The 23259-nt window shown below is 47.2% G+C and overlaps 1 protein-coding gene across 3 annotated transcripts in view; it reads right to left on the reverse strand.

Moving 5' to 3' along the window:
* The window catches only part of MARCHF4 (membrane associated ring-CH-type finger 4), a 99459-nt gene that overhangs the window by 22151 nt on the left and 54049 nt on the right, over window positions 1-23259 (reverse strand). For 2 of the 3 annotated variants that reach the window (XM_051786959.1, XM_051786958.1), the window contains exon 3: window positions 6255-6416. In XM_051786959.1, coding sequence (XP_051642919.1) covers window positions 6255-6416 — 162 coding nt within the window. The remainder of the gene's footprint in view (window positions 1-6254; window positions 6417-23259) is intronic. The other variant, XM_051786961.1, reaches the window with a different exon arrangement.

Raw genomic sequence — 23259 nt, forward strand, 5'->3', positions numbered from 1 at the left:
GAAGTTTGCTGTGGTGATAATGAAGAGGCTGGAGTCTGTCAGCCATGGCAGGGGGCAGGAGGTTCTCCCCCTGCATCTGGCACTAAGTGACAGTGACACACACAGCGGCAGTCCTGACTCTGTTCAGGAGATGGCACTGGGGTGTGATTACCCTCTGGCAAGGAGGTAAATGGGTCAGAGCTGAACACTGGGGAAAATAACCAGCTTGCAGAAGAATTTAATATTTTCCAGGGAAAAAAAAATAAAGTAATAAGTACTGTATTTCTTCTCTGGCAACCCCAAGAACTGTGATTTAGCACCCTACATCTAGCTTGAGCCACCAATAACCAGAGTAATTATTTCTCATCTTTTAATTCCATTTTGCTACACAACTTAGGGTATGAGGTTTTTGAACAGAGAGGAGAAAAGGGGTGAGACAGAAGATAAAGCCTTTTACCCAGTGAGTGCACACACAGAAGGGTCCAAGAGCTGTTCAGAGGTAGAACGTGCAGATGAATTCCAGCTGCAGGAGCTGGGCTTGATGTGTCCCTGCATTTCTGGCCTTGGGAGCCCACCTCAATCACAGCACTGTGCCTTTCAGATTTCATAACAGCCCTTAGAAAATCACCTCTTTTCTTAACCTCTCTCCACTGCCATTATGACCAGCAGATCAGGGATTTGGCAGGTGACCCTGTTAATCCTTGGGTCACCACTAGAGCTGCAAAGGAAGGTCTCAGCAACACTGCAGAGTCCCTTTACTGGTACATCTAAAACCTGCAAAGCTCTTTGTCTGAATGCCTGGCTGCATACACGACCCCCTCCCTCCAAATCTCCAGCTCAAATGTTCAGGCTCTAGCAAGATCACAGTGTCAAGCAATCCAACCTTGTGGGGATAGATCTAAAGATGAGCCCTTCTTCCTTCGGCTGATAATGACTGTTGAGTTTTCAGTAGCTACTGGGCTGCACTGAAGTGCACCATTAACAACCAGCAGCTCACCCAGGCTGTCAGTCAGGGATGTGACCTTTAGGCAGGTAGAAAGCTCTATAGATGCTCTGTCAGGGCAGAATGGGGCAGAACTAAGGACTTGGTGGTACCAGAAAGCTTTAAAGGCTTCTGCAGGATAACAGGAGCAGCTTTGTGAGCTCCAGGCTCTCAATGGCTTTAGAGCATGCCCATGCAGCTCTCTGTGATGGTTTGCCATCCACACTGGAAAAAGGGCTCCAACCCTCTGACCCATTCTGAAGAAGCTGTCTGGAGCTATCTGTCTGTCCTCTGCTATCACCTCCCTTGGCCAAGTGCTTTGGCACACCACCCACATCTGCAGGTGCGATACACCACTCTCTCTCAGATCAATTTCCCCAAGTTTCTCCATTTTGCCCAAATTGCAAAGCTCTGCAGCCCAGATGCCTCAGAAACGGTTTCTTAGGAGTCCAGGTCTGACATTTGTGATGACCATAGCCAGGGGCCCAGCTGGGACCAGTGCCTGCCACTCATGTAACTCATTCTCTTGCACTGTTTCATAACCTACGTGTAGTACTCAGGACAAACCTGGTTCTCTGTTTGCTTCGGTGCTTCTGCTTGAAGGCTCGGAGTGAAAACCTGCAACTGCTAATGTAACACAGATGAATAATTTCATTACTATAATATTTAGGGCTTGATCTGTATTTCTCTTTCTTTGGCACCAGTAGTCTTCAAAGGTTCCCAAGCACCAGCACTGATAGATTCAAGGCAGTTATTGCCTGCATAAGATGTCTATGTTTTGCTGCAGCAGCTTGCAATGAAGCCTTGTTTGCTGGAAAAGCGTTCCCACACTCCCCTGAGAGCTCCCCCATGCCTGCCTCAGGCAGTTCAGTTTATTTTTATTGCTGTATCTGACACGTCCCCTTAATACGTATCATTAACATCCTGAGCTGTGCTAGCCAGCAATTTAATTCTCAGACCCAGGGTCACAAGCAAGAACAGCTTTTTCCTAGAAGGTTGGAAAGGATCATTTCCAGCACTGCTTAGGTCTGGCTCTCCCCTTGCTGCTGTCCCAAGTCCCTGGCTATCCTCCTCAATTATCTTTTGGAGGATGGCTTTTCTTTTTATAAATTCACCAAGCAAAGTTATGCCACCTCTGTGGCATAGCCTCGCTGCTGTACACTTACAGATGCTGTGGCTTATTCAGATACTAGAAAGGCAACAGAGAGGAGGGAGGGTCCAGTAGAGCCATGTAATGGAAATGTGCAGTGATGAAAACCCCTCTCTTCCATGTGCCAGAGCATTTGGTAAGACTAAGCATCGATATCCTAGAAAGTTCCCATTATAATGCACAGGCCAGGAAGTCTCTCTTGCAATGATGGCACCCACTGCTTGCAAGCTACAGCTGAAGCTCAGCAGGGACCAGGCAGAGCTCACACTCAGCACAACCAATTCAGCAGGATGGGACAGCCAGGAGACATCAGTAAACTTGCCTCAGGCTTTTTAGCTCAGGATCTCAGGCTGAGGTTCAAACACCCTGTGACCTCAGCGTGAGTGAAGTTCAAACACCCTGTGAACGCAGATGTGAGTGTCCTGATGAGGAGGCCATATAAGAGCACTCATCAGCTCTTAACAGTGCACCACCACAGACAAAATAGAGCCAGAAGAGACCGGATCCCAACCCCAGCACTGGAAAACTGAGAATCTTTGGAGCTGAAACAGCCCACAACACAGGACGAGTCAGTGATACCAACTGTAAATCAGTTGAACTCTCCAAGACTGCAGACAGTTGAAGGTCTGGGAAGGTTGGTTCAAACAGATTTTCTATTTGCTAAATAGAAGAAAATAGAGCATCAGAGTGGATGTGGCTCAGGAGCAACTACAAAGGATCTGTATAGATTAAATACACTGCAGAGCCACTCCATGGCAGATACCTGTTTCACTATGTATCAGCACCAGGGTGCAGGCAGTACTATCATGTGCTTCTAAAAACCTGTGTCTTCAGGGTCTTTTTAAAATCATGGGCTTTGCACAACTATCATGCAATATCGGAGGAGCATTTAAAGCCTCCACGCCCATGACTCCTGTCTTGGTGACTGGAAGACTGGAGAGCAAGAAAATGGATGGATGGATGGACAAAAGCTCTGAATCTTCTGGTTGCTCACAGCTGGTGGGATATTTTTGCTCATTTTCTGTTTGACTGCTGCTTGGCAGGACACCTGCCATGTTGTCTAACAACTTTAATCCCCCAGTCTCAGCAGGTCAGCAGTGTTGCTGCTTTAAGACCTTTGCTCTTAAATGCCTGCAGTCCAGGGAGAGGGGATGGAGTGGGTTAATTTATAGAGAGTAATTCTGCCAAAATACCAGACTAGAGGTCTCTCTCTGGTATGAAACATCATAATAGCCTGGAGGCTGGAAGGAGTCTGTGTTAATTATGCATGAACCCGGCTGTAACTTCTCTGCCCACACCATGGGTCTCCACACACATTTGGCCCATGCTGTGCTCCTAAGCACTCCAAAAACTGTGCAGATATCAAAATGGGCAGAGAAACATGCAGATCCTGGGGAATATGTGGGTGTTGGATGTGCTGCTCTGCTCAGACCAACTGGACAGGCTTCAGGGAGCCCTGGACCTGCCAGCTGCTTGGGTTTGGCTTTCCAGCAGTCTATCAGATGAGAGGACACAGGAGATAGGTAGGTCATGTTGTTGATTAGAATTCGGGCAGGCTCATATCATCACCCAAACAGTATTCACTTGACAAGGAGGTGAGGTTTGTGGGTCCTTGCCTGTATTATGGTTGGTCTGGAATAAACAGATGACCATGGCTTCTTACAGCATTTCTGCTCCAAAAACTGTGTTTGAGAAATTCAGACATTTCTAGTAAGAATAAAGCTGGGCAGAAGTTCCAGCAGACCCTGAGAAGAAAGGTTAGGGACTTTGAGGCTTTACTTAGAGATATGCTTGTATGTCCAGCTGGCCCATGTTATGCACATGTAGGGTGAAGACTAAGCAGAAAGGATGCTCTTCTCACCTGCACATGCTGTGACATGTTGTTATAGGACACAGTGTCAGGGCATTGCAGCTCCTGTGTCCTCTCTGCCTCCCTTTCCCGGCATCTCACCAAATGGTGGGAGCCACTGAGGAACAAGGCATGTGTAGTGATGGGTTATGGGGGGCCCAAGCCTTTGGTCCTCATGGGAAGCCCAGGCCTGGTGGATCAGCCACTTTTCACAGCATTCTGGAAACTAGTGCTAGTGTAGCATCTGCTTCCCAGCAGTGCCTTTGTGTTGGCACCAGACAGGCATCCAGGCACGCAGCTGTAACTCTACACATGCTGCATTTATTCCGAACCAAGAGACTTTTCACTCCAGTTGCTTCTTCCCACCCTTCAAATCTCCCAGTGCTTCTGCGAGAAGTGCTGTGAAGTCTAAGTCAGCAACATGAAGGTCCAAGCTGGGATCTGTACAGTCCTCTGGAACCTTTGCTCTCCAGAGCTGAGCTCTCTAACTCAGTTGTTCCTGCCACTCAGTTTTTGTGTTCATGGCAAAGGCCAGCAGATCAGGCCACTTTCTGACAGGGGAGCCCAGAAAGAGCAATGCTTTGCACAGGCTCTGAAACATGTATGTGGGATGTGAGTTTGTCTGTGAACAGCTCCAACAAATTTTAGCTGAGTGAGGAATGGGAAGAAAATCACTGACCTACTGCTCTAAACAACCTGAAAGTGCAGAGCATTTGGAGGTCATTAATTAAAGGCAGTGCTGGCAACACACACGCTCCCAAATCTGCACCCACAAACCTTCAGTGCTGCTCAACATCACATCCTCGACTTGAGACATAGGAAGCATTAGGGCAGTCAAGGAGCAGCTTTTCAGAAATAAACAAATGCTGCTTTGTCCACATCCCTCCTCCTGTGTTTCAATCTGTTCTGAGTTACTAGGGCCAAAAAATTGAAACACTCTGGGTCTGAGGCTTGGGATTAAACTACTGATATCTCCAGATCAGGGTTCACAGAAAATTCAATCAGAAGCTGTAGGGACTCTCAGAGACCACGCAGGCTTTTTCCTTTCCAACAGCAAATCTTACCCATGATGCTCTCCTAATTTCCCTATTTCATTTAAGTCTGAAATCCTAAAGGGTTGTCCCTGTTTCTTCACTGTGGTTAGTGACCTCAGGCCTGGAGAAAGACACACAGAGGCCACAGTTTGAAGGAGAGAGCAGGAGTTTGCATTCCCCCTCAACCCTGTACAACCAGGGACCATCACTAGCACAGTCCTTGCCTCCTGGTAGAACATGACCTGCAGAGAGCCAGGAACTGTACAGACCGACATCCCTACTGACATCACCCTGGTCTCTAAACCAATGTAATGTCTCTCCAGTCCAGATGATGCTAATTAAGCAGTAGTGCCTGGATGTGATGTGCTCTGAGGCATTAATGGTGCTCAGCAAAGGCATGCAGCAATTAATCCATCTTCAGGTGTTGCTCCCGCAATAAACCAATAGCTATTAAGGATAACTTATCCCACTTTTAATAGTCACACAGTTTTACCCTTCTGAATCTTGATTTTAAATTACCAGTCCTCAGTGGGGCCTATTAAACCACAATGCCTTTGAACTCAGAAGAGAAAGAAGGTGGGTCCTTGGATGACTTTCACAGCCACTTCCGTCAAGATGTGCTTTATCTGTTGTGTGCACATCTCCAAAAGCCCACCAAGAATAAGGCTTGAAGAGACCAGAGTATCAGAGTCAATACCCCTTGTGCCATGCCACAATCATGGGAGAGCAGTAAAGTGAAAAAGGTGGCAAGAGGAGAATTGTAAGAACCCTCCATCTGCCTCCTCCATCCTTCATGCCAGCAGAGAGGAGTCTCAGCAGGAGGAGATCAAGGTTGATGGAACAACTATAGACAAGTAGAGTCTCATCATACTCTTCTGTCACTGTCACAGACTGTGTCCTCTGTTGCAGTAAATCCCATAATGGCTCTGCCCCCTGGAGACAGGGGTCTCCAGTGGATGAACACATTTGAATGGCTATGGGGGTTACAGCACTATCGTGGTCACACTGGAATTTTCAGCAAAAGGCAAGTGAATGTAAGGATTGCCAAGGACAAAAAAAGCTGATTCCTGAAGGATTCCCCTGGAACCACTGAGCAGAATATGGGGCCTCTTTGAACCAGCCCCCGACGACCCTTTCTAAATGTCTCAGACATATGAATCCATGTGCATAGGGAAGGAAAACCCACACAGGTAAAATCCACTTGCTCACAGAAACAAAAACTGAAACAAGAATAAATAGACTTTGAAATGTCTCTAGTACCTTTACCTGCAGAGGGTTCTTTGTGCTTATGGCAATGACGTGATACTTGTAGTAACACAGCTCACAGCTCCAGCAGCCTCTCTCGCTAATCCATTTGATCAGACATGGCTGGTGTGTGCACTTCACCGATCCATCGCATCGACACGGGCTCAGCAACTCCCCCTGAAAGAGAGAGACAGCATCAGCAAGGCTCCCCTCCTCCCCTCATCTCACAGGCATGGCACAGCACAGCACGACGTGGCACAGCATGGCCCGGCAGAAGTTCCATCATCCACCAATTTGATCTTTGTTCCTTTTTACCTGGTTTGGCTTAGGCAATCATGCTGCCTCCATTCATTTTCCCTCTAATAATGCTTGGCTGATGTGAACAGAGATTGACAGGGATGTAATGGTCTCAAATACTTGGGTCTTACATTTTTTTGTGGGAAAAGACAGCTGGGTAGATTAGAAGTGCCTAATCACCACTAAAGGAAAAGCTAAATGAACACAACTCTTACTAGGCACTAGAGGACCCACACTAGATAGACCACAACCAGCGAACACAGCTCTGCTGGCAACTGGATATCACTGGTACACTGCTCAGGTTCCTGTTTCTCTGCTACCTGTTTTATAAAGTGAGGTTGGTGGTGGGTATAGCTGTGAGACAGCCTCTGCTGCAGACTGGAGTCCTGCTCAGCCCAGGGCGGCTTCCTCAAGGCCAGGCAGGCAGGAGGGCGAGCACAGATATGGCAGCCCTTGGAATTTCTGTGCAGGCTGGCTTGTGCCAGCTGTGGAGGTGCTGTTCCTCCCTGGGAGCTGGCTTGAGCCCAGTGCCATGCAGTAATTCCCAGGACTTGGCAAGCAGTGGGCATTTGCGGTGTTAGACACAAGACTCTCCTTCCCAGTGCTCCCAGACATGGAGGGACAAACCTGACCATGGGTGGCAGGTGTGTGCCTGGGGTCCAGGTTTTTGCATACTCATAGTCCATCAAGGAAAAGGTCCTCAAATTTCACTTCCCTCTCTGTCCACTTCCTCCAGGCAGTCATACCAATGCATAGCCTACAGGGCTGGCTCTTTGCACCCTAGGAACAAGCAAGATGGAGAACGAATTGTGTCCTGGATTGTGACAGAGATATTTATGAGCGGTGGCCAAAACACTGAACCTCCTGGCTTGCTCACTTTTTTCTGGCATAGCTTTAAATAAGGTATCCAGGAAAACCCAGTATTATTCTGATCCATCTGCTATTTTCCTGTTCCCCATGGGACTAAATTCCTCTCTGCACACAAGCTCAGGATCTCATTTTACAGTTTTTTGCCATCACTTTATTTAGGGAAGGACAGAGCCATTACATTTTAGTCCTCAACTCTTAGTGTTTAAAAGCCACAGTAGAGACCCCAATAGTGTATTTAGCTGTGCTTCAAGATTTAAAAGCTTTTAGAGGCAGAATAATACCTGTGGGACAGGGAAGGCTGGCATCATACTTTCAGTGTTGGGGAGATGATATCTGCTCTTACACCCACAGATTAGCCCCATCATTATCACTGATGGAGCACTGGGACAACTGACCCTGGATTTGGACATTGGTGGATATAGTAAAAGACACCCATTCCAACTGCCTCGGATTAGGAAACAGATCCTGCTCTTGCTAACCCTGGTGGGAAACCACCTCAGCTTCCAGGTCACTACATCAGGTCTCAGGACTTGTGGAACGGAGCACCACACCGGGCAAAGCGATACTCCTTTTTATGAAACCTAATGCAAACACGTTAATTGTTTCATTTGTTTCAGCTAGGTGACCTAGAAATGTCATCTTCTATGAAATTTTAGCAAAACCATAAATAACTGCTTATGTTACAAAACCAGCCTCAGCTCTACTTGGTACTTGTTTTCATTACACACTGGAGGGACGCAAAGGAGGGTTGCAGGGCCCATGAACCTTTTTCACCTGGGAGGGGGGAACAGGACAAACCAGAAGAAGGGAAGCAGAGAAGGATTAGATGGGAGAAAGGAGCACGTGGGAAGGACCATGGACATTCAAAATGCCCATGTGAGGTCCAATTTGAGGGCTCAGGTTCAGCTGTGCATGTTTTTGACCTTTGACGAGACTGGGATCTTGTTGGAACAGCACAAGTGTGGTAAGGAGCCAGCATTGGCACATACTGCCACACAGGATGCAAAAGGGAAAGGATCAGAGCTCAGCACAGCTACTCTGATTCCCAGCTTGCCAACCTCTTCCACACCAAGAGCTAGCCTCATACAAGGACCCCTGCTCTGTGTCTCTGGTCTATCCTTCTCATCTCAGACCCTGGTGCCTTATTTTCTCAACAGCTTCATTCCTCAGCATACAAGTGCATCCCCAGCAACAAGGAGGTAGAGCAGAAACCTCCCAGCTCTGCAGCATCCCTGCCTTTCTTTCCACCTCGCTGCACAGCAGGGTCTCCTGCAGGGCTCAAAGTGGTTAAGTGCGGGACCTGGGTTTTGTCTAACGAGTAGCTGGAGGCATCGGTGATGGAGGATCAGGAACAGAGCAGAATGGAGCAGGAACTAAGAGCAACAACCTCCAGGCAAAGGCAGAGGAGAAAAACTGTAGCTGCAGCCTGGACTCAAGTTGAGTCCTTTTTCTTGGGCTCTGTAATAATTGATCTATGAAATCTGAGCTTATCTCTTCAGAGTCAAGAGACATTCATAGACATCCTACACTTCCATGGGCACCCAGTCCCTCTTCCCTAACTGAGATGCTCCAACCTAGACAGTTCTGCCAGCTCCTGTAACCTCAGGACTCAACTGTGGAGATGAATCCCCCAGTTACTTCATTTTTGCAAATCCAGCAAAAACTCTATTTATCACATTTTCTCCAGCCGTGTGAAATATTATATCCTTGCATGTGGTGCACAGCTATTTTTGCATACTGTGAAGCCAAATTCTGTCCACAGCAGGAATTTGTAAAACAGTGCCACATGCACACACACGCACATGCACTCCTGTACCAGCAGAAAAACAAACACCAGGGGCATATTAAAGGAATAAATCCTTTGTACAGCAAAGGAGAAGGAGTCTCATTGCTGGCTGTACAGAGAGCTCAGGAACAGACCATCGGCTGTGATACACAGGAAGGATTCACTGCCCAGAGAGTTCTGCTGCTAAAAGCTACATGAACATAAAAGCAAGCCTAAAGTGAGATGCAGATCACAGCAATCAGAGATGGAAATTAAATCCCCATGCCTGTTTCTACAGGTTTGTAGAAGATGGCTCTGCATAACATATTCTCCAGTGCTCAAACAGCAGCATTCCCACCAATTCCCTTTGGGGACTGCTCTCTGAAGACCCTTTGAAGGGTCTATTCCCTATTTCACAACACTTATTTTTGCAATTTTGCTTTGTAGAGTTACATCTCATCACTGGGATGAGCCTAAGCAGCATTTCTTCTTTGTCAGCAACTAGTGGAGAAATGCTCCCCAGCTGCAAGCTTCCTCCTCAGCTTGCTCAGTACCACCTTGTTCTTCTGAAACAAGCAAGTGCGCTTTGGATTTAGGGCCCCTGACTTTTTTTTCTGCTGTTGTCTAAGTCTAAATTAGAAAAAAAAAACAGAGTTAAGAAAAAGTGAAGGGTGGTCTGGCTTCAGCCATAACCATCTCAACATATGCGGGAAATACTCTTCCCTATGTATTACTCTTCCCTACCTCTGGGGAGAGTAATATATTAAGCAATTATTTATAATATTGTTTCCTATTTCTGGCTTTAATGGGAGCTCATCTCTAGGAGCAGCAAGGGCAAGGCCAGGCTGAACTGGCTTTACCCTGAGGAGGACAGTACTGCTGGAGATGAACCAGGAGGCCAGGTCTGTTCCAGCTTTATCCTCTCCTTCTGAATTCCCAATCTGTACCCATTGCAGTACATCAAAGTGGTTAATGATTATCTGGCCACTGCTATTTTAAGCCTACTGGGAGGAGTACTGAGAAAGGATGGAAAAAAAATTATCGCCAGTGCGTGCTTCTGGTGCTCAGTATATCAGGGGAAAAATAACCACGCCAGGAGCAGCATCACCCCTGTGGAGTGCTGGTGGCAGTGTTTCACCTGGCCATTTTATTTGTCATTTATCAGTGCTGGGAGACCATCCACACATTGCTACCACAGCTGCAGCTGCTCGCCCACCAGCAGGCAGACATGGGATGTGTTTCTTGGGCCTGGTCTTTTAACTGCAATTAAGTATAGCAAATTTGCCCACCCAGTCTGCTTTAAACACAGCAGGGCTGGGGACAATGGTGTAACCAGGCCAGGATGTGGCCTTCTGGGCTGGCCCAGCTCCAGTTGTGCTAACCTATGTCTGCAGCCTGGGTTGCTCCTAAGCACCAGCTCAGCTGGAAACAGCCCAGTTATCAACATCCTGCTACCACAACCATTAAAGCAAACATTTTGAAAGTCAGTGCAAGCTGTACAGAAAACCAAGATAGCTGACGGTGATCTTAAGACCTGTAGTTTTTCTTCACCAGCTTAGGTGTGTAAAGTAGCATGAACATCACCCACAGGACCAGTGCCCTGGACAGGTCAATGAGAAGATGCTGAAGGAGTTGTCCATATGACAAGGGCTACCATCTCTCTCTGAGTGTGCATATGCAGCTGCTCCTGCTCACAGATCTTCACACATGGATCTGACTGCTAGCATTTATCTGAGTTTGTCTTGTTTGGAAAAGGAAGCCAGGAATATTTAATTTCAGGTCTTCAGCTGTGTCTCCTAAATATACTTAAATCTTCACATTGAATTTAAATTCAATGGGAAGTTTTATTATGGCAAATAAATGCCAAATGATTTCTATATTAGGAACATAATTACCGACAAATTAAGTCCGATGGCAAAGAGAAATCCATTTTTGCAGAGCTGGTAAACTTCAATAAACATCTACTAATGATCACTCTGTCTTCACACACAGTTACAAGAGCTGCCCTTCCATCCTTTGAAATTAAACATGTATGTTACTACCACCAGCTCAAATGCTTCCCGTGAGTACCCTCATGAGTGCAAGCACTGTGCCAACCAGCAACAGACAACGAGGGACTTGAAATAGGTATCTATGTGTATGTGTGTGTGTGTATGTATATATACGTGTATATGTATATGTATATGTATATATATATAATGAAATTCTCCAGCACTGGGGGAGATTGATGCAGAGTGTGAACCCAGAGAAGCGCAGACTTAGGTCTCCTGTAGTGTCAGGACAGCACAGGACATGGTTATGTTTGGGGCTCTGTGGCATCTCCCGAGGCCCCTCAGCAGAGCTGGGTGCCGATCCCAATCTCCATTTTGGCAGCAATTGGCTGAGAGACTTTTCTTGACTCACCTGGGGGGATCCCCTGACAGGACAGCACCCTAAAAACTGGAGAACCAACATGAAAATCTATGTGAGTAATTATAAAAAGAAATCATCCAGACTCTGCCACTTCTGTGACCAGGACTGTCTCATCCCACAGCAACCCTGCAAGACTGGGCATCCCTGTGGAATGCAGAGGCAGCGCTGTCCCACTGCAGGCAAGATCTGTGTGCCCTGTGGTGCAATGAGTATCTCCACCCCAGCAGCAAGAGAAAATGAACTCCCTTAAAGGACTGAAGAAAAATCCAGCTCTGGACAATTCTTTGTGTTGCTCAGATGTGGCATTAAGCCTGTGGCTACCTGGTTGCAGTCTCTAGTGTGGGCTCTTGGCCTGGCAGCTCCCTGGGGAAGGACCACATCTCTGCAGGGCTCAGCTCGGTAGAGGTGTGGGTTGCCCTCTGGGGCTCCTCATCCCTATGGCAGTATGAGTGAGCAGCCACAGCTGGACACTTCAGGCTGGGGGCTCTGAGATGGGTGTAGGGGGCACAGCTCTGCTTTTTCATGGTTTTCTGCAATTTTAATGATATTAGCTGTTCTGGCAGCCCTGTGAATGGGGCACTTATCTCTGATAGGGCGATGAGAACTCTAGCAACAAAACGCAGGCATTTCCCTGCCTACAAGCTGGGTGCAAGCAGATAGGCATCTCAGCTTTAATGCACCCAGTAAAACCACCACACACCCCTTCAGGACCATCAAGAGTATTTTGGTGATGTCTGGAAATGTGGGCACTGGTCAGGAGAGGGATATATCTCACACAGTCCTGAGCTGAAACCCAATGTTTGTTCCAGAGCGAGTCCTGTCTGAAAAGCCATCATGTCTGCAGAGCTCCCAGTTCTCCAAAAACAGCACAAATTACCTTTCCGCCCACGGAGGCTGCTGCTGCAGCACCTGTGAGGAGTGCCGAGGCTGCCACACTACTCAGGCTCTTTCTGCACCTCTCTGATGAAAACATGAAAGGTTGCAGCCAGAGCTGCGAGGAGGGCAGGGTGGGACCTGCCTTGCAGCCTCCTGCTGGAAAACTCATCCTACTGCTACGACAAGAGACATGACTTCCCAGCTGAGCAGCTGATCCTCACAGCCTTTGGCTTTACCATGGACAAAAGAAATTTTAAGTTATCTCTGTTACTTCCTGTCTGCAGTGTTTTGTGCCTGCCACCACTGCTAAGACAGACAATGACAGGGGTGGCAGCTCAGAATTTGGGAGTGGGATGGAGAAGTGGGAAGGGAGACTCCTTTTTCCAATCATTACTGTTCCCCTTGGGGACTCTGTCACTGCAAAGCTGAGGGACCATCACCTCATCTGGCTGCTCATCAGGGCAGCAGAGAAGCTTGCTCATGTTTTAAGTCAAACAACGTTTTTTCGGTTCAAGCAGATGACTCAAGAGTCTCAGCTGCGTTGGAGGCAGGCAGAAGGTGAAACTCCTGTGCTCTCATGCCCCACAACAGTGCAGGAATTTGGGGGAGAGGCATATGGCTGATCCCATCCCAGGGTTGTGCCCTGGGAGGCAGAGAACAGGAAAGTCCCAAGAGAGCCCTGAGCTGCACCATGATGTTGGTTGCCCTCTTTATCAAATTGCTCTGCTCCTACTCTGACACCTCTGAGCAGGGTGTTCAAAAGCAAGACTCCTCACAGCTCTGTCCATGTGCCCCCGTGGGATCCCCACTGCTTATGAACAGGATGGGTGCCATGTCAGAAAAGCCTGAGAGCAACCTCCGCATTCCACCTTTCCCACAGTGTAAGCAATGGTGCCAGCTGGGCAGGAGCAAGGATGGACTTCCTCTGCACACAGATCAGCTCTCAGCTCCGCCAGGGAGCAGAAAAAATGGCTTCATTTCCTCCCTTAATTGCTAAAACCTTAAAGAGTTCTGCAGGGTAGGAAGGTGGGTGAGAGAAATGAAGACGAGGAACAAAACTCATGAAGAAAAGAAGAAGGAGGGAGAGGCTTGAGAAGTCCTGGGTGCAGAAAGCCCAGTGCATTAGAGAGTGGCAGCTCTGGCTCCCTCAGACAGGAACCTTTGCCGTGGTGACTCATCCTTGGAGCAGTCTGGAGTGGTGGCTCTGCTGCATGGCTTTGCTCTCACTCCTTCCCTGATTTCCAGGGGAAGGTGATTGAACGCAGCTCCACTGAACTTAATGTGAACTGTCAGGGAGCTGGGGCGCATTTATGCAATGCCTTGGTAACAGAAAACAGGAAAGCTGCAGAGTTTAACGTAAAATATTTGGACATGACCCTATCCCTTCCCACTATAAAAAGGAAAAAAAGGATTTAATCTAGGCTAGGGCTATTTCAATATTTATCTGACAGTAACTTGCCCATGTGTTTGCCCACAGAATGGCACCATCCAACTGCTCTGGGTGCTTCCCTGCCACCACTGGTAAAGACCAAAAGGAGGTTTTTCAGGAAGGACCAGGTGTCTCATAGCTTACCACCAATTTCCTTTAAAGGAAAGTACTTTAAAGAAGCAGAAAGCATGCATTTTTGTGAGAAACAGAGAATCACAGATTATTTTTTGTTCAATGAGCTATGGAGTATTTTAACACCTGGTTTCAGGCCAGTGAAATGTAAGTCCCACTTGGCTGGGAAAGGGAGACAGCATGGAAAGGGGATTAGTTCTCACCTGGGACAGCCACTGCTGGGGAAATGAGAGGGAAGGACACTCCCTAAGGGTCCCTTTAACTGAGAGGAAAGATCAGCTCCATCTCTGTGTGCAGGTCTTGCCAACAGATGGGCCTTTCTCAGAGGAGATTCCTCTAAACAGGAATCCTGATCCATCAGTTTTCCTCAGAGCAAATCAGAGCAAATCACAACAAATCAGTCCTCAGAGCAAATCTGCTTTCCTCAGCAAACGCAGGTCATGCTGCCACCATCGAACCCATGATGAAGAAGCTGGTACTGCCCCTGCCCTGTGCCTGTCAGGCTGGGCTGCTCTACACTGTGCAATGCAGCACAAGGGCTCTATAACTTCAGAGAGGAGAAAGCACCAGCCCTAACTTCCCACAGGTGTTTTTCTCTAGCTGTTCGTGCCAGTGGTATCCCTTGCTTTATTTCTCATCAAAATGGAAGCCCTCAGTTTGCAGAGTCCAGGTAGTTTAGCCAGGTCTCTCTGCTGCACCTGTACCCAATCAGTCCCTCACAAAGGGGGACAAAGCAGCACAAAGTGTTGTGGTCCCCTCTGCATGGATAGGAGGAGCTTGCCCAGCTTCCAGAGATGGAGGTTACATGAGATTGGAGGTGAATTGTCCCCTGCTCTGCCCACTGAACCAAGCTTCAAACTTTGCACCTTTAGAGCTCCGCCAGCTTGTCATTTCAACATCAGCCCTCTTTTGGGTAGCCAAACTCCATGGAAATTGATTTCCTGAAGTCGGAGAACATCCTTGTTAAGGGATTCAATATAAACCTATTCAACAGAAACAGGAACTGGTGGCCCAATGTTGGAAAGGCCCACACCACTGTCTACATGCAACACCATCAAAATCCACCTGCAAACAGACCCATTGTCCCATTTTCCTGCCATGGAAAGACAGACACCAGGCTGTCCCGGTTGCACACAGAGGTGTTCGCAGACCCCAGCTACAGCCCAGTTGTACCTCTGTGTGCCCTTGCTTTGGTACCTATCACACAGGCTCTTGTCCAGTCTTGGCTATGCTACCAAAGCATGAGTAGGAAACGTTTGTGAAAACCTGTCCCACTAAAGCAAAGCCAAACCTTACCTGAAATATGAAATAAGAAAGGATTTTCAGGAATTAAATATCAATAGCCCAAGGAGCAGGGAGCTTACAATATATGGATCATACTGGTATTTATTTGCTTTTCTCTCTACAGAAGGATTTCCACAAGAAGAATAACTTCACTTAGGTGTTCTACAGCCCACTTCATTCTAATGTCATTGAACATGTTTTTGATTAGCTGATTTAAGTAATTCTTACTAAATGTTGCTCGGTTGCAAGGAATCAAAAGGTAAGCATCTCAAATATCACCTGCTGTGCCTCATCAGGTGTGATAATAGCACCGATTAAGTGAAGAGCCTTCAGTGCATAGAAATCACAGCACTGCGCATGTGAAATCAAGATACATGAATATCCCTGGGTGTTGGAGTGAGTTCAGCTCCAGACTTGTCCTGAATACAGAGTGAAGCTGTTTCAGCATCTTAGAGAAGAAATGTCCTAGTCTGTAGCTCTTGGGCTTTCATCAGAAGTACTGAGGCTTTAAACTTCTGGAGACTTACTGTAGATCCCATTCATTTCGTGAGCTAGAACAATCTAGTTACTTCTGAAAGAGAAATCCACTGTTGTTTCACTCTGGCTCTTCTTAATTAAATTTAAAGTATTTCAGACAATACTTAGATTTATCCTGTGTGAGATACAAGAGTGAGCTCAATTTTTCTCCCTAGGATGCTGGAATAAATCTTATGCAACACCATGAAGCCAAACAACTCTTCAGCACAAATCAAGTACCTTTATGTTATGGCTTGTTGCAGTAAATTTTCAACCAATTAAAGAGGTTTTTCATTAATCTTTTTTTTTTTTTGCTACAAATGGCTTTTTTACTAGAAAATTCTCAGCTAAACAGAATTCTTCTAAATATACTTCTTTTTTTTTTTTTTTCCATGGGAAAAAAAAAAGACAGCAATTATTCCTTATTATCTCTAATCCTTGGGGACCTTTACCTTTCCACTTCTTCAGTCCTCATCAGATTCATCAATGTGTATTTTAGAAGTTCAAAGTATAAAGCTTTCAGTGTGCAAGTACCATATAATGCAATTCTTATCCGAGATGTGCTCATAATTCAGCAAATTGAACTTTGCAGCTACTTCCCTGGGAAGCTCTTCATAAAGATACTCAGCTAATGGCCATTTCAGAAAACATTATGCCATCGGCTGCTGAGGAGCAGCCATGGAAAATCCACAGAAAAGGATGCTGGTTTGACTCTCCAGATGATAGATCCCACTTTTAAAGACAGTGAAACAAACAGAGCAATAGGGTTTTTTTCTCTTTTTTTCCTTTTTTTCTCTGAGAAAGCTGAAAAACCCTTCAACATTAGAGCTGAGAAAATCTTTACTCTGTAATATTTGCCTCAGCTTCCTGCTTTCTTCACAAACAAGAAAACGGCCAGGTGCTGTTGGCAGCCTTACAGCAGTGAGATGTTCCTTCCAAAAGTGCAGCACCTGCACTAAATAGCTGCTTCATGCTGGTACCATCAGCTCATCAATGGAGGGGAGTGGAAAATGACAATAGCACAGGATTTGAGGGTTCTCATTTGCCATAGTACCCTCAAGTGAGCCCCAGCCATGACTGAGGGCAGGGGGGTGGGGAACTGGGGGAGCAGGGAACACATTCAATACGTGCAAGCCAATATTAGGGTGCGAACACTAGCGCAGAGCAAATCTCCAGCACTCAATGGCAGCATTTCCCAGCGGGGAGCGGAGATGAGGATGTGACAGGAGGAACTGTCCCAGCCGGTCTGGATGGGAATGGTTATGCAGGAGCTTTTCCTGCTCCATCTGGGCTGGTCAGGACTGGCAGCTCAGAGATGGAAACCCTCCAAATCCATATCTGTCTCCAAAGCTGTGTCCAAAGCTCCAAACCACCTCTCCTGTGGTGCGAGGTAGTTCTTGAATGGGGGCAGCTGTTGGCCTTGGGTGCACCTGGGGTAAAGGCTGCCCCTGGGGCTGGGAACAGCTGGGAAGAGGGCTGAAAGCAGAAGTAAGGTGGGAGACAGCACAACACACACGGGGCTGCTGCAGGGTCAGGGAGCCGCAATACAAAATAATGAGTGTGGTTTGTTTATTTTAGCTTCGCTAGCACTGCAGGACTGAGCTGTTTCATTAAGACATGGCCTGATCTGCTTTTCCTTTCTGCCTCCCAGACTCAAGGAGAAGAATATGCAATTACAAAGTTCACTCATGTAGAGCCCTTCAATTACTGGGTAGCTCTGTTATGGCTTTTCTAAACATTACAAGACTCATGCAATAGGACATGACATCTGAAGTAATTCATTTTTCATCTACCGATTAGCAGAAATTAAAATGGTTCTCAGAACATCCCAATTTATGTGAGATCAAGTTCCTTATTACTACACATTGTCTTAGTAGTGAAGGCATTTCTTTTTAATGTCTCAGGCAACCCTGCAAGCAGAGATACTGAGCAAAAATACATGAAGGAGGCAGCAGAAAGGAGAATAGAGGCCCACAGTGACCATGGGGAGGTGGAGCTTCAGAGCCTTGCCTTCCAATCCTGCCATAAGGTCATTTAAATATTTGGCAAAAAGTCAAAATGCTTGCTGGCAAAACGTGCACTGGAGGCAGAGGCACCTCCATTGGAAATGATGCAGCGACAGAGTGAGGCTGAACTGCCTTTACTGGCAGTGAGCTAAAAACCAGACATAAATATAAAGTGTTTCTTCAGGAGGTGCCTGCCAGCGGCAGCAGAGCAGCTGCCTGCAGGATGCACTCATGCAGAGATGATGGATGCTGCTCCGGACCTCAACATGCCAAACCGCCAGTAACAACTCTCCAATGGGATCTAGGGAAGTACTCATGGGGCTGGGGTGGGGAGTGCCTGCAAGACTGGCAGCTCAAGGTCACCCTGGGGGAAGTCAGGGGGCTGTGAGACAGAAGAGCAAGTGGCAGCATGGAGCAGCCAGAGCAAGTGATGGGATTAAGAGAGAGGATAAAAGCAGGGGGTCTCACACCACTTGGCCGTGACAAGTGGTCACAAGCCCTTTTGCTTGCATTTGATTTTCAAGGCATCCCAGGTGCTGGGAAAGCAGGTGAAGTCCCCTGGGGAAAGGCTGGGATTAGGAGGTGGGTGGGCATGCTCTTGCTGACTCTCAGCACCATCTTCCCTGAGACTGCAGGACCATGGTCCAGAACTCATGAACTCATAGGCTCACTTAGCTGAAGAGCAGCAAAAATGAACCGTGGGAAAAGAGAACAGGCAGCTTAATCCCCAAATCCCTTTGCCTCGCGTGACAACTTTCCAGTCAAGAGCAGCTCAATAGGATAGAGCTGAAGGTACCAGTGGCATTGGCCACACTGCCCCCAGGGGAAGCTGCACAACATTAATTACGTTTTTTCAATGCTGCCCTGGCCAAAGGCCTCCTGTATGCAAAGTTGCATGAATCCATACACCTCCTGGTGAAAAGCCTTGTTGTGTTTTCCTACTGCAGATGGGGAATCCAGCTTTCCCTTTCCCAGACAGACTATGAAACAGAGGAGAGAAGGTAGATATAAATGTAAGAATTGCCGTAACATCAGTCAAGTGGGCTATAGAGGCCATTTTCTTTTTTTTTCAGTCTTCCTTTTGCACAAGGAGAAGATAAGGTTTATTGTGTGCATAAAAGTGAAATACACTCACAGAGATGTGTATATATAAACAGTGCCAAGGCTTTGAGGTTTCAGCACTGTCAGTATAAAGATATTAAGCATTACACAGGATGATTTATTATCTGACTCTACAATAACCTTTTGAAGATATACTGATTGGCAATTTACATATTAACAAATACATCAACACTGAGGCAATGTCAGATGCTATGCACGGCTGTGTTCCACTCCGGAGGTGGCTGAATTTCAAACAGTGGCCAAATAATTTGTATCCCTCAGCATGAAAGATGCCCTATTGAAATATAAATTATTACCTCTCTGTTGTTGGTCTTTATTGTGCTTTGTCAAATTGGTTCTCCTGCTCACTACACATGGGATTTGCTGTATCAGATACAGAACCTGTTTCTGCCATGCAAGGTTCCTCTTACCACACCTGGATTAGTTTAATTCAGTGAACTATGTCCAGTCAGACTGGGCTGTCACAAGTCTTCCAGCATCCTCCTGTAGCTAGAGGGTAGGCTGTCTTCTGGCAACACATATCCTCTGTAGCAACTTACAATTCCCTCAGCAAGTTGTGCTTTCACAGAGGAAGGGTCAAGTACCTGTTGCTGAGCTCCAGCAAAGGAGGTTTTATTGTCTTTCTAACCTGCATTCAGCTTTTAGGATGGGATTGTCCTTTGCATCCACCCAGCTGCTCTACTCCATTTCCTGGTGCACCAAGCTAGGAAAAACATGAAAATGCCCAGACTGTTTCCCTGACAGTGACCTGCTGTATTCTGGCAGGATTAGTTACTCCTTCACTACTGTTCATGCTGCAAGCAGCTCAGATGGAAGAGGGTCACTGAAGAGAGAAGAGGAAAGAGGGCTGCTGTTCTCGTTGCTTTGCCCTGGGTGTCATGGGTAGAAAGGAGACAGGGTTGGAAGTCCCAAGAGTTGAGTTCTTTTAGTGCAGCGCTCCTGGGCTTTGTTATGCCAGAAAGATTTTAAGAGGTTTTTGAAAGCTCCTGTTTTTTTTTTCCTTGCCTTTGCAAAACTGGGGTTGGTAGAGACAAGCACAGACATTATCACTATCCACACACGTGTGTTACCTGGAAGAAGTCCCACTAACTGTGTAATCAGCTACTCATCTGCTCTTTGGTGTCAAACGCTGAGAAGTTGTGTCTGCAGAGCTGAAGTCATTCAAGCAAGACTAAAGAAACTCATTATCCAGCTATCACCCCTCACAGCGATGCTCCAGGAATGGGAAATACCTGCAGCAGCCACAGACACTCCTCCTGGGCTGCAGCGTGATGGGAAGCACAACCATCTGGGATTGGCAGGGGCAGAATGCACCTTGCCCCCAGCTCTCCCCCTTACAGCTCTGCTGATGACACACTTGGATTTGGGGCAATATCCAGCTTGAGATCCTTGCTCTGTGTATCAGGGTAATGACTCTTATCCACCACACATGGACAGCTGTAGACTTCATTAGTCTGCATGTGTCAAGGGCTTAAACTTCTTGAAAAAAATAAGACTGTTGAAGAGAAAATGATTAAATGTGGCTTTCCACCTGTCTGCATGGACATTGACCTTCACTGGTGTGCCTTTGCTGCTCTGACAGTCAGAGCATGTCCCAGCCTTGAACACCGGGGCGGCCCATGTCTTCTCTGGAGGAAGGCCCCATCCCTTGCAGCAGTCCCATTCACTTGCAGGGGTGTTTAAGTGGAAGGTGTCCTTCAGAAGAACCCTGCCAGTGTTCTGTGAGCCTTTGAGGAAAAAAGGAATTATCTTATTACTGCACATTCACCTAGTCGGGGGCTTCTCTTTTTCAGTATGTGTACACACAAACTCTGTCTGACTTCTGTGTTCTGGATAAAAGGAATGTGCAGTGGCTGATGATTTGTCAGAACTTCGTTTCCAAAACAAGTACTACCAACTACCATGAAACCCCTGTGAAGTGCCAGGGCTCAGCAGTCCCTCACTGCAGGGATAGCAGAGCAGGGTCGAGGTACCCTGGCAGAGATACACAGCTCTTGCCCAAGCTGCATCTGCCTTCATCTCTTGTATCCACACATTTCCGCAGGCAGTAAATAGCTTTGAGATTTTTTTTTTTGAGAGGCAGCAAGTATGAAATGAAACCAGTGGTGTCTGCCGGCAAGGGTACTTCAGTCACCCTGAGAAACTGGAGGACTTCTGACAGCCCCAGGGCCTTTGGGGTGGAAACACTCCTTCTGTGTCCTCCAGATCCTCTCCTTGTGCTTGGCCACATCCCTGGGCTCTGGTAGCAGCCAGGGAAGCTGAGCGAGATCTCTTGGTGGGACCTGCATCCTGGGCTTCACTGTTCAGTATCTCCAGCAATTTTGTCCTCCTGCTGCTGGGAGGAGAGCAATATTTTTTTTTTTAATTTTTAATGTAATTTCTTTAATTTCTTTGGAGATACCAGAGATGAAAGTCTGCCTAGTAACAGCACTGATGAGCACAAGCACACAGGGGGGCAGGTCTTGAAATATGCTCTGCTGCACTGCCACGTGTTTCAGGGCTGGCTGTATTACAAACCAAAAGCAGGGTGACGAGGTCTCTCCTGAGCAGCTTTTCTGGTTAAATTCATTGCTTAATAGGAAAAAAATAATAATCCAAGCCCGCAAGTATTAGATCTGCCTATCGTTACAGAGGGGAGCCTCCCTCCTTATCTGATTAGATCTCAAGGAAACAGGGGCACAAGTTGAACGAGCGATTCCCCAAGGTGAGCTGGAAACACGGGCATCTTTGTCACCACGGGAAGGGTTTTATTTGCACAGCCTGCAGGTAACCTGGGCAGGTGAAGGCAAGGCTCAGTGCTTGGGCTGGAGCACAGGAAAGGCAAGGCAGAGGGGAAGCAGTCACCTCGGCGTAATGTGATGAAAGGAAGCGAGGTGTGAAACTGCAAAGGAAACAGAGATGCGGGAGCTGCACTGCAAAGAGTAAACACGGGCTGGCAGCAGCACAGAGCCCTGCCCGCGCTGCCAGCACACTGCCTGCGGTCGATACTGGCCGGCTGTGCAGAAAGAGCCAGGCAGCAGCCTGGGGAGATTTGTTATTTGGTTTTCCCTATGAGGCAGGGATAAACTGCTGCTAGGACCGAATGTGTTAAAGTCATGCCATTTCGAGACCGCCGGCAGATCCAGTCCTGCCTTAACCTGGGTGATGCTTTGGTTATCTGCCTCGGGCCTTAGGATTTTGGGCAGACAGACCTCAGGGGCTGATTACTTGCTCATCGTCCCAAGGCATAAGCCCTTCAGAGCACGGCTGTCTCAGGCTTTCGCTGTTCCCAGCTTTGTACAGACCCTTACACATTGTTTTCCAGAAGCAAACCCAGCACTTCCCCTGCCTTAACTATGAAGCAAGCTCAGATACACACAGGCAGTCACTCAAACGTGCCTGCCTCTGCCAGAACCTTCCCTTTCCTCCCTCTCTGCTCTTTACAACGCCTCTCTACATGCATGAATTTCTCCTCTTTCATTCCAGACTGTCAGGAGGAGATGGTAACAGAGAGCTGCTTACCCTATGTGATGTCCACCTGCACGGTTGCCTCAGGAGGAAGATCATGTAGTACAGCTGTGAAAGGTGATGGGGTAATACCTTGGGACAGACACAGAGATTGAGGGCTTGCAAGGGAAACAGCATTATCCATCATCAGTGTGGCTGTACTCAGGCTTTTTACACACTGATATTTGGTTATGGAGATTTGTCACACATAGAAAAGCTTCTCTGTCCCCACCAGGCAGCACAGGAAGGATCCTAAAGTGCCCTAGAACACAGAACAGTCCTATTACAGTTTTTAAGTATTAATATTGAATTAAAACTAAAAGCATCCTGGCTAAAGTAGAAAATATTTCCAGGAACCAAAAATACAGTTTGGACTTCACCAGCTCAGACCTCTTCCACAAGGACCCCACACCATCTTCACAGCCTACTTGCAGATGCTGCAGCACTCCACCTCTCCAAAGGGTGTCCCAGGAGGACTTCTGCCCAAACCTTCTCTTTACCTTTGTTATTAAAGACACCTGTGGAAAGCCATTGGGTTCATTTCCACACTCTTTGAGAGTGGAAAGTGAGGCTGGTTTGGACGAGACAGCAGGGTCTCAGGCTACCTGACCAGGATCCCCCAATCTTAGGATCCCCAGGAGTGAAGTCTCCACAGCTTGAATTGTCTCTCAGAGCAGCTGTGAGGAGGTACTTTCTAAGCCTCTGTTAAAGCAGAGAGCTGGCTGGACTTGGGCTGCTTTTGCTGGCTCTCTGGTGCTGCTGCTGGTATTTGGGTGGCTGTGTTTATGATCAGCTCTGTTGAAAAGCAACACGGGAATTCCTGAA

This window comes from Manacus candei, unplaced genomic scaffold (assembly GCF_025592945.1).
Source record: "Manacus candei isolate 608988 ecotype Guabito, Panama unplaced genomic scaffold, ASM2559294v1 h1tg000023l, whole genome shotgun sequence".
Classification (NCBI taxonomy): domain Eukaryota; kingdom Metazoa; phylum Chordata; class Aves; order Passeriformes; family Pipridae; genus Manacus; species Manacus candei.